We start from the raw sequence: 12,169 nt of genomic DNA on the forward strand, positions 1-12,169 counted from the left end.
CCAGCTTATAAGCCCCCACCTCCTATATGTAAACAAGCCGAGCCTAGAAATCAGTTGTACCACACCGGGAGGGCAGGAGGGACTTTGAAGGAAGGTGAAGGAATAGGACTAGAAGCAATACCATTATCAGTACATAACGGATGTGTTACCTCCCATCCTTCCCTCGCCTTCCTTCTTAAATAATGGGGAAAGAGCTAGCAAAAACAGGTACGGACAACTGATTGAAGAGAAAACCATTTTATTAATGTACCCAAATCAAAAACATAATCCCCTTATTTCGTCATAGAGGACAAAACTCTGTGGCCTAGGGCATTATCCAAACATTCCAGACCAGCAATCCGATAGTGGCAGACAAAAGTGGAAGGGGAAGACCAAGTTGCCACTCTACAAATCTCCACCACAGAGGTACACTGCAAATCAGCCAGAGAAACCGCCATACTGCACGTTGAGCACCCCTGAACCCCCATAGGAAGATCCACCCTTTTCACCTTGTAAGCCAAAAGTACCAGAGACTGAATCCAATGATTTAAAGTAGCCATGGAGGGCATTTCCCCCTTCTTAGTTGGACCACAATTCACAGATAGAGCATTCCCCTTCCGGAAGGACTCCACCACCTGCAAACACCAAAACAAAGTCCACCGCACATCCAAACAGTGGAACCGACAGACTTCAGCCGAGGAAGGATAAGGACAAAACTCAGGCAAAATCACCTCCTGACTGAGATGAAAAGCCGAATTTCCTTTAGGGACAAAAGACGGAACGGCATCAGCACCATCTGGCCTGAAAAGAACTTGCAGAAAGGATACTTACAGGACAAGGCCCCCAACCGTCTAGCTGATGTGATGGCAACCAAGAAACAAGCCTTGAAAGTCAAGAGCCTCAACTCCAAACCCTCAAGGTGTTCAAAAGGAGGACCCAACAGCACACCCACGACCAACCTCAAATTCCAACATGGAAAAGAGCGAACAGGCCAAGGAAAAAGGTTCAAAAGGCCCTGATTTAAAGCCGGGGCAACTGGCCCAGTCAGCCTGCATATTGTAACAGGAACTCCTGAATGCCCGAATGGCCACCCACTGCACCTGCAGTGAAGCAACCAACAAACCCAACTGAGCAACATCCTGCAGGAATGGCATAATCAAGAAGAGATCAGCAACAGTAGGATCAACCTCCTTCGAAGTACAGCAGGCCGAAAAAGCTGTCCATTGCCAGGAATAAGTGAAAAGCCAGCCAAATGGCCCACAACTCCCTCCAGTTTAAAGACATCTAGGAGTCTTGTAGAGACCAGCACCCCTGAACCTGTACCAACTCCATCTATGCCCCCCAACCAGACAGGCTGGCATCCAACAGTTCCACCAGCAGAGCTGGGGGAGACAAGTAGACCCTGGCCAGAAGATGTTGCTGGCAGAGCCAACAGGAGAGTTCTTCCCGTCATCCGTAGTGGAGTCAACAGATCCTGGGCCCCCAGAGACCACACAGCCAGAACCCAGCTGCCAGGTGAAGAAGGTGAAACCGCACCAAGGGACTAAGAAACAGCACCAAAGCCAAATGACCCTGCACCCTCAACCACTCCACTGCCGGAGGAGCATCCTGGGACATCAAGGCCAGACCAGTCGCCTCTCAGAGTAACATGACCCTCGAGAGTCTGAAAACGACTTTCCCCAATTCACCAAAAAACTATGTCCCTGCAGAACCTCCAAGACCCTTTTGGCCTAAGCGGCCAACAGAGACTCCTCCGCCGCATGAAGCAAGAAATCATCCAAATAGGGATGAACGAACACCCCCTCTGTATGAAGGGTAGCCATCAGTGGCACCAGGACCTTTGTAAAGACCCTTGGAGAGGACTTGAGGCCAAAGGGGAGAACACAAAACTGAAAATGGGCACGCCCCACAGCAAACCTCAGGAATTGTTATGAAGAGGCTGCGACAGGGAGGTAGAGATAAGCGTCCTCGAGATCGAAAGATGCCAAAAAATCTCCTGGCAGGACAAGAGGAAAAATCGCTTGAATGGCAGCAGGATCCGCCTTCCGCTGCCTGAGCCACAATGCCAGTCTTTCCAATCAAAGTATCCAGAATCAAATCCAACCCCATAGAGTGGGGAAAATGGACACCCCCTCCCACTAAGTACAGTTTCTGGAAAAAGCGTTGGATTTGGACCTTGTCCACCTTTCTCCACCCCCGCATCACCATCTCCCGAACCAGGCCCTGAAAAGTAATGCCCAACAGAGAGGGTTTCTCATACTGGGGAAAAAGCCCCTCCCTTTCTCTCTATGCTGGAAAGGAGGGAACCCCTAGTTGTCCCAAACATGCACCAAAACATCCCAAATCTCCTTCCTGGTGATATACTTCCCACCAGAGGAGTGAGAAGGGCCCACCCCATCTGAAGGAGACGACTAAGCCCCAGGATCCACAATCCAAGGACGGGAAGGACCAACAGGCAATCCAGGATGAGCCTGTAGAGCCTTGGAGACAGTCACCTCAATCATGCCCTGAACTTCCTCCCTGGACATGAGGACCATCTCACCCACATCAGAGCGCCGAACAAGAGGCCATTTCTGGGACACGGGATCCATCCATCAAGGATGACGAGGAGGATACCACGTTGTTCGCTTGAACAACCTCTTACAACCCATGGTTGAAGTATAAGAACACCCAATCACAAACACCAGCCCCAGAAATAGTCCCAGGGAAAACCAGTGTCAGACCAATAGGGGCCATCCACGTCCCTAACGCCAATAAGGAGAGAAGCAAAAACGGTATAATACACCAAAAACGGGATCAAACACCTTCACTCCAATTGCTCTGTTCAAGCCAATCCAGCCGCACTGTGACCGTGACCCAGAAACACAGCCCCAGCCATCAGTGGATTGCCATACTCTGTCACAGCATCCACACACAAGCACTACAGACCCCGTCAACGAGGAGTCTATGACCAGCGCCGGATGACCCCCTGGCTCTTCACAGAGGGGAAACCAGTATGTAAGTCTCAATCAAGAGACAAAAAAGAAAAGGAGGTGGCAGCGCGGGGTGTATTTATAAGCTGGGGGTGTGTCTTCGGGAGGCAAAGGGCCTCATTGGTTATGAAGGAAGGAGAGGGAGGGAGGAGAGGTAATGGCTTATACTGAGGTGTCTTCATTTAATAATTCCAATGAAGTCTTAGCCATATTAACAAATCATGGAAATCACTTCTTATCTGTCAAGAAATGATGATATAATTAGCTTGTACCGCTCCTCCCAGTGAAATCCTGTTCATAGGCAAAATCAGTAGCCTCTGAAGGTCCCTCAACTTTTGTTCAGCCTCCCTCTTAAATGGACTGTGGCACGTCCAGCCTTTCAACCTCGCAGGTTGAGATTCCGCACTCTTTGCCAACATTAGTTCATTCCCTCAGATAAGTCAAATGCACGTAAAGTAGGTGTAACAATTTGCCATCATTGGGCAACCATTCCGGGAATCCCTTATGCTTGTATCCTTAGTCAACACTTTCCAAAATGCACGTTGGTAAAAGATGTATGAAAACTAAACTACCAAGTGCGGTCTCTACTGAAGGTCTTACTGCACCTCAGCTGCTGCAAATAACTTACTCCATCTTTGAAAGCAAGCAGCCTGGTCAAACAGTAGCACCTGCACAAAATGTCGCATTAACAGAGGACGGCAACTCAACAACTGAGGGAACCTTGAATGAGATCTCTGCCTCCACAACTATTGACTCCACTAACACTTTAATCTATTGTCAGGTAGTAGTCAGGAATATCTCACCTGGCCTATGACTATCTTTGACCATTCTGTCTCTATCCAAGATTACAAGAACACGTAACTGGTGTTTCATGAACAAGTGAATGTCAAAGTAATAAACCTGAATGACACTCTGCAAAAGGTGCTACTCCAATAACTGGGTCTCAAAGCATCAATCCTGAATCTCAGCTGGTTACAACTCAAAGGTAGATCAAAGTCTCATAAAGATTCCCAGCCATCATTGATGGACCTATTACACAAGGCTGCAGACAGCATTTCATTTTGTCAGCAAACTGTGCACCTGGAACCCCATGACTGATCAGCCACTGATAAAACAAATTGCCTATCTTCCTTTTGTGCCCAATGCACCCGATGTGGTTAACAGATGGCGCACCTTCTACTTTGTTTGATAAACGCTGAGCCACAGGGCTTGTCTTCTGCAAGCTATAAAGTATTAAAGGAGTATCCACACAACAGCAATGTAATGTCAAGGATCAAGTCAATGCTAAATCTGTTAAGAGTCATCTTTGCTATGCAGAAAATCAGTGCATAGACGTTGCACCCTGCTACCAATCAAAGGGTCCTCAAGATATTCCTAACTGAAAGAATATTTTACAGATTATCTGACTTTTTCCTGACCTAAACTCTATAGGTTCCTCTGATCTTATGATGGAGCAGTTTGTTCCCAATAAACATTTGAGCATAGAACGAAGCCCGAACAACTTGGGCCTCAGAACAGATCTCTTAAAAAATGCGGGCTAAGTGAGAGATTTTTGCAGAGTGGGGAACAGCAATCCCCCAAATTAGAAAACTGAAATATTCTCCCATGTTTGCTCTCCTCAAGCCTACACTCCACTGGACCATTTCCAGGAACATCCATTATGCAAATGACATCTCTGTCAGGGAGCAGTATACATAATATCTCAATGCTAGGTGCCCAGTTCCTTTGACAAAGCTTCTTGATATGTTCATGTAATATTGCTAGATTACTCTTCAATTGAGTAATTAACAAAATGACTTGAGCTTCTTCCTAACTCGCCTACACCTAGTATGCCTACAGGAATCTTGGGAAAAAGGAATTTTACAATGCTCGAAGACATCAAAATTATGGTTTGGATGACCATCGAGTGGCTTACTCATACTGGTGAAAAACAGCTTTGATCTACTGGAGAGCATAATTTTAACAGCTTTGAGTTACTATGTAGCTGTCAAAATGTAGAACTATGCAATGAATCAATTGCTAAAAGATGGGCCGGATGGCCTGCTGAACAACCCAGCTCTGGTTGTTCTTAGCAGCGGCTGAAGGCTTACAAACAGATCTAAACTTTTATGATCTTTACTATCTGAATTTGGATTTTGCTGTGCTAGCAGTCGCTTTGCCAAAGATCAAACCGCTATTAAAACCTTCATTACCAGTAACCCTGGGTCCCTTTGAACCCTCAAGTAAGCAACCAGGGCTTGTTTATCTCTATACGGGAAAAGAAACTGTTAGAAATGGGGTTTCTGGTCAGCTAGAGTATGCACTTAAGCCAGGCAGAACCCAATCTTCTTGTCAAGGTGAGGGAGTTGCACACCCCAGATAACACCTGCTCAACTCCATGTTGGCTTGGCAGAGCAGTCAGGCTTATCTCTGAGGCAATGTGTAAAGTGTTTGTGCAATACACACTCACACTCACACACCAGTGACATGACCAATACACCACAAAAGTGACTCCAAACAGCAGTATATACAAATATTTCATATATTGTATATAACCACATAGATCATAATCACATAAATCATAACACATAAATCAACTAGGCAATTGACATAACATTACAGTCAGTGCAATAAAGTTAATACTTATAGGTTGCAAATGTCATGAGAACACAATTACTGTGCATATTCCACACATCCTGAAGTATTAATCGCTATCCTGACATTGCAAGGCAAAAACTACGTATATCAATACATTCTGGGACTGTAATTCAGCATGTAATGAAGAGAATAAATGGATCACCATACTTTACATAAAACCATGGGATGCCACCCCTCTGTACTCCTATTACGCGCTATATGTTACTGCAAGGTCTCATGTAGGTCCCAGAGGCACTGGGTGCATATTATGCCAGTTACAGTACTTTCAGTGAGATTTCACCCAGGACGCCAACCTCGGTTATTTCAATTCCTACCAGGGCATCTTCATTGGAACCCCAGCCCTACGTCGCAGCAGAGATCCTCTCTAGTGGATTCACACTCACAGGATGCAGGAATCCCCCTGTACACCTACTCCATGTAATGTGGTAGATTTACAAGTACTCGCGTGCCATGAAAATGTGCCCCCTCAGGACTGAAAAAGCCTTGAGGCCAACACGGAGCAAAAGAGAAATGTCTGCCTTGGACCCTTGGGACCGGGACAGTGATGGCGGCACTTAAAGACTCCCCTTTCACCTTCGGGACTTGTAGCGAGTCCGGGCCTTCTCCGTGACCACTGCTTCTTGAAAGGCAGAACAAAGTGGGAAGGATCCTCCAACATCGGGGAAAGGCAGGGAAGCAGCTGCTGAAGGTTGCCAGGAAATGCGTCTTAGCCTGCACTTGTTGGTCACAATGGGGACCACCTGAAGCCACTCTCATACTCCTTCTCTCCGGCCCCTTCTCCCAGAAGGAAACAACACGGCACTCCCAGCACTGTTGTAGGAGGGCGCACAGCCACACAGGGAAGCAGAAGGGCGGCACAGCTTCTCTGGTGTCACAGCGCTCGGTCTGCGCCGATGGCTCTCATACGGGAGAAGGAGTCCACTGAAACACTCAGCATGAGCTTCTTGGTAGGACTCAACATCAATCCCCAGGGAAGCACTGTCCAAGCACTTGTTTGTTTAATCACTGCCTCAGATTTGGGGCCAGGAAATGCAGTGCTGGCTTGGTCAAAAACAGTCCAGGCCTTTCCCTGCTCTAGACAGGAGGAGCAACTGCATGCCTACCCACCCCTCATACAACAGAACACGGTAGTGCTCCTCACAGTGCCCTTCAGCTCTCCTTCCAGACAGGTTACTTTGTGATCCAGCTAGGAACTTTTCTGAAGTTTTTGATTTCTCTGAGCCTTCCAACAGGAGGTAAGCACCTTCCCATTCAGGATACCACAGCAGGGCAAGAAGAGTCAGTACTTTCCCACAGATAGAAGCAGCAACTGCAGGCCAACCCACCCCTCATGCAGATAAGGTGGTGCTCCTCACACAGCTCTTCTACTCTTCTTTTTGGCATGGTTCTCTTGTTTACAGAAGTAATCAAAGGTCCTGAGATTTAAGGTCTTATACTTACACCCCATTTTCTCATTGCAGTCTTTGTTTCAGAGCCTCTGAGCTCAGTACAACCAGGTTGTGTCCTCCCTGGTCCAGCTTTAACACAGGGGATGGAGACAGGATTGTGCAAAGGAGACACAACCCATTCAGGTGCTAGCAAAACTCCTCCCACCAATCTAAATGCAGACCAGGTCTATTCAGCCTAGCAATGAGTTATCCAGGCAAGGCAGGGCACACCTCAACCCCCCTTGTGACTGTCTAGAGGGAATGCACATCCCCAGCTCCTGTCCTCCAAAACCAGACGGTGAATACACAAACAAACAGGAGCACACAGAATGGTAAAGCAAGAAAATGCCCACTCTCTAAAAGGCGCATTTTCAACCCAAAAATTCAAAAAACACCTTCAGTAAAAGGTGTGTTATTAAATTCAGAGTTCAGAGAGCCTAAACTCAATTTCTCTATCTTGTCCCAATGGAAAGTTGGAAGATGTTACAAGGCAGCTCCCTTGTTAACCTATGGGACAGAAAGCCTTTCAGTGGTAAAAAGTTAAATACACAGTATTTCACTATCAGGATATGTAAAACACCCCAGTACATGCCCTACCTTTAACATGCACTGCACCTTGCCCATAGGGGTATATTGGGCTTACCTCAGAAGTGTCTTACATGTAAGAAAAGTGAAAGTTAGGGCCTGGCAAGTGGGCGCACTTGCCAGGCCAACATGGCAGTTTACAACTGCGTATGCTGACACTGCAGTGGCAGGTCTGAAGCACATTTACAGGGTTACTCAAGTGGGTGGCACAGCCAGGCCCTGGCACTCTCAGTGCAGTTTACTAGAGACTTATTAGGAAATCAAATATGCCAATCATGGATAACCATTCGCAGTTTACACAGGGAGCATATGCACCTTAGCTCTCATCAGTAGAGGTAAAGTACCCATAGTCCTTTAGCCAATAAAATAGGGTCAAAAGGCATACATTTTGAGGAAAAACCCATAAAAAGTGCCAGGCAAGGTCATGTGTCTCTTCATTGTAAATTGTTCTTACTACACACAAATAACCTGTTTCAGCCTGATTTTGGCTAAACATCTTTCTTTGAATCTGGTACACATGAAACAATATCATGGCATAAAAGTCTGTATAGTATAATATGTAATTTATCACCATTGTGATGGAGAGGGGCACTATAACTCACTCTAAGTAACACCTCTCTTCAAAATGATTAAGATTTTTACAATCTGCACATCTGCACACATATTATGTATTAATTAGTTATGAATGATTGATTTAATGCTCAAAACAAAGCAGCGTACTATAGAGTCATTACTGAAGATAGTAAAACCCAAATTCATCCCCACGTTGGTATATGGCTCGGAAGCCTTCCCCGCGAAATTGGGTACTTTTCTGAACAAATCCTGGAACTCGGTCTTTAGATCACTGTTCAAACTTCTATGCAGCCCAGATCCAATTGGAATTTATGCTGTGCAATCAAGTTTTTACCCAGAAAAACTGCACCGTTATATATCTACACTCAACTGGTGCTGCAAAAACAGGTTCACTGAAAAATGTAATCTGGTTGAAAATATTTTCAACGAGCAATCCAAACCCTCAAAATCCTTGGAACCTCAGCTTTCAGGAAGCCATAAAACTCAAAACTGCTGCAGTTCATTGGAACCAAAATTACCCTCATCTGAATATTAAAATAGTGTTAAACAAAGTACAACAAAAGAGGGGTGCAAAAATACTTGGCCAACACTTTTTCCATCCACCATAAAATCAAGTTTTGCCTCATCAGGATGGGAAACTTTTCCTCATTAGACCTTTTTCCACCTTGGTCGACTCACCCTTCCACCACTAAGTGCCACCTCTGCGGTCAGCCTCAGGAGACCCTACTCCATCTTCTCTGCATCTGCCCAGCACTTACCGATGAACACAGAAAATTTCTTAGCCATTCATTGATCAAACAAAGTACTCGAACAATTCAGGCAGGCCATAAGTTGCTATGCAAGTTACTTGCATTAAACACATTCAATACAATTTCACAAAAAACTGTGTAAATATATGTAGTGATGAAGTCCAGGCAGGTAGGTTGTAATTCAAAATGTCTTATTCATGAAGATAACAAGTAGTAAAGTTCAGAACATCAAGTAGTTAAGTTGTAAATCAGAGCCCCACCAGGAGCAGCCTGTCTGCTGCTCAGCCCATTCTCAACTGTCACTCCACAGCACACCAGCTCCAAACATTCCGGGGTGCATCATCAATCACCAACATTCTAAGCAGCACTCAGCACAAACACACTGGCTGAGCAGGAAGTGTACATAGTATAACATTAACAATATGCTGGGATATAAACATCTCCACGATAGGAGGAGTAAACTACATAACCAAACAGATGCAGGATACTACAAACTGTTATCCCACTTTTCTGGATCCAACCACCTAAACAATGTACTGTCAAAATTAACTTAACCCTGACACGTCACTAAAGCACTGACTTAATTCTCTGGGCTATTGCACGCTCCCTTTTAATTACCTTATCGCTCTTGGAACATCTCAACCTTTTTAACCTTCCTGATAGCTGCACATACCACCTCTCAGCCCTTGCATATTCCCCCTTCAGGTCTTCTGACACATTGTACATCTAGAGAGAAGTCTATCACCACCGCAAGGCCTGAGCAAGCCCAGATGACCGGGCTTAAAAAGCAGACTGGGTTTAGAATGCACTTTATGCACTTTAGCAGGACTTTCTGGCATTTCTACCAACATTGCCCCTGTATATCCCCTGATACAAACAGCTGAGCCTGCATCTCAGCTGGAACAGCTCCATGATCATAATAAGTTTCTGGTATGGGTCACGCATGCACCGAATTCCTACCCCATATTAAATCATACTGTAACTCGTGCTATGCCAACGCTTGGTATTGTACCAAGTTATGTTATTTTATATGTTTTAACTGCTTGCAATATCTTTAATTAGTCATGCAATAAGTTGGAACTTGTTTCACTGCTCATCATTCTTTATCACTACACAGTGGAGTCAGATAAATATAGTTGAATAAAATTGTAAATTAAATCAGATCAGCATTTTTTCATGAATATTTTTTGACTCAATTTACAATGCACACAAATTCGCACCTCACAAAACTTGATTTTTATCAAAGCTTAGATTACAGGTGAACACATTTCTGAAGAACACAATTCAAAGATCTACATTTTTTATGCAAAATCAATCTAATGTCCCAAAAGCTAGATCATGTTTAATTTCAGCACATAACACTATATAACTGGATAATTAATTTAATTACCTCCTGCAGCCTGCACATGCTAAGTCTTGTCCATGTCTATCTGTGAATTTGAAAATATAACAGGAACCTGCTTACCATTCTCAACAAACCAGGAACCGATGTAGTTTTCATTGCCAAGATTGTCAGGTTGGTCTTTACCAAATGGCAGAATTGTCATTTTAGATCCATCGGAATTCATATACTGTCCCTCCTTCATGTAACAAAAAGAAACTCACAGTGATTAATCAAAAATATTGTAGCTTAAGACGTATAATATTTAATCAACTTCCCAGCTCAAAACACACTTAGCGGTATTATAATCCAATCAATCAAGCAAGATGAATAGTTATATCAGACAGAGAACTTTTAATTAAACATACTAGTTTGTTAATAACATATATAATTTTGATATGTGTAGTTGAATTTTATGTTTAGTCTATTTCTGAACTTAACTAACCATATTAACATAGCCTCTATACAATGATGCAGATATTAACACTGACAGGTAGATGATTGTAGACTGATTTGCAGGATAAGAAGTAAAGTAATCCACTACATGTCTAATCATAGAAGATTCCCAACTGTTCAAGGAGAGAGGAAGAACTAGTTCTAAGAGCCAGAGAGATAGTGATTGAGATGAAATGGAGATCCACATTTAATATATATTTATTTATATGTTTTATATAGCACTTGCTAGACCCGAAGGAATCAGAGTGTTTTACATAAAAGAAACAGCAAATAAAGCATTACAAAGGAAACATCAGTGAGACATTGTCTAACGTAGTTCTGCATATGATGCTCAACGCATAAATTCTAGATCCGGCCTGAAACAGAGGTGAAGAAAATCAGTAGTGTAGCGACTAACTTAACACGCAGCTGAACTAAGCCAAAAACCAGCTGTCATAGGCGGTCAATTCTTGGTGAAGTGAGCTAGAGGAGCGTAGTTCAGTTTTGGTGAGGGGTAAGGTAATTGTTGATGAGAAGGCGTTTCGGTTTCCTTTTGAAGCAGGAGAGGGAGGGGTTGCAACTAAGTTCTCTAGGGAGAGCTTTCCATATATTGGGTGCATTTTCAGAGAAGGAACAAGCCTGGGTGGTTTTCCTCTTCAGTTTTGGAGGGACAAGAAAGAGTGATTTGGAGCTTCTCAGTGTTCTGGTTCACCCAGCTGTTGTAAGTTTGCTGTTTAGATAGTTTGGTGAATGTGTGTGGAGGGCTGTGTGTATGATGTAGGCAGTTTCGTAAATACATCCTCCTTTAATGGGCAATCAGTTAAAGGACTTGAGGCCTGGAGTGATGTGTTCAAATAGTTTAACATCAGTTATGAGGCTGGATGCCATGTTCAGCACTGATCTTAGGAGGGCTAAGTGAATTTTCCATTGTCAATTGTAGAGAGAACTAGAGATTGTATCACTGTCTTGAAGTGGTCAGGGGGCTGGAAGGTTTCATTGTCTTGAGGTTTCAGTGAAAAAAGTACTCCTTTGGCTGAGCTTTTGATGTGATCCTTAATTGTCAAGGTCTTGTCGAAGGTGATGCCTAAAGACTTTACTGAGTTGGACAGGGTGAAGGAGCAGTTTAGGGCATACAAGTTCTCAAGCTATTATTGAATTGGTTGGGGATTGCTGTTCGGGGCGAACAGTATTAATTCTGTTTTGTTTGGGTTCAACTTTAAGTGGTTCAAGCTAAACCAGGTTAGAATTTTGGTTAGTGGGGCGTTGAGGTGTAGGCTGTAACTAGGTGACTTTATTTTGTAGTAGAGTTGTGTATCATCAGAATTCAGGTGATACTTAACACCTGCTTGCTTCTGGATGACATTAAGGGGTTCCATGAAGAGATTGACGAGAGAAGGGGCAAGTATTGAGCCTTGAGGAACACCAAGGGTA

At 44.1% G+C, this 12,169-nt stretch overlaps 1 protein-coding gene across 1 annotated transcript in view; it reads right to left on the bottom strand.

Moving 5' to 3' along the window:
- The window catches only part of LOC146854046 (snaclec bitiscetin subunit alpha-like), a 172,268-nt gene that overhangs the window by 125,805 nt on the left and 34,294 nt on the right, over nucleotides 1-12,169 (bottom strand). Inside the window, exon 4 of the mRNA XM_085650982.1 lies at nucleotides 10,388-10,502. Coding sequence (XP_085507108.1) covers nucleotides 10,388-10,502 — 115 coding nt within the window. The remainder of the gene's footprint in view (nucleotides 1-10,387; nucleotides 10,503-12,169) is intronic.

This window comes from Triturus cristatus, chromosome 4_1, assembly GCF_964204655.1.
Source record: "Triturus cristatus chromosome 4_1, aTriCri1.1, whole genome shotgun sequence".
Classification (NCBI taxonomy): Eukaryota; Metazoa; Chordata; class Amphibia; order Caudata; family Salamandridae; genus Triturus; species Triturus cristatus.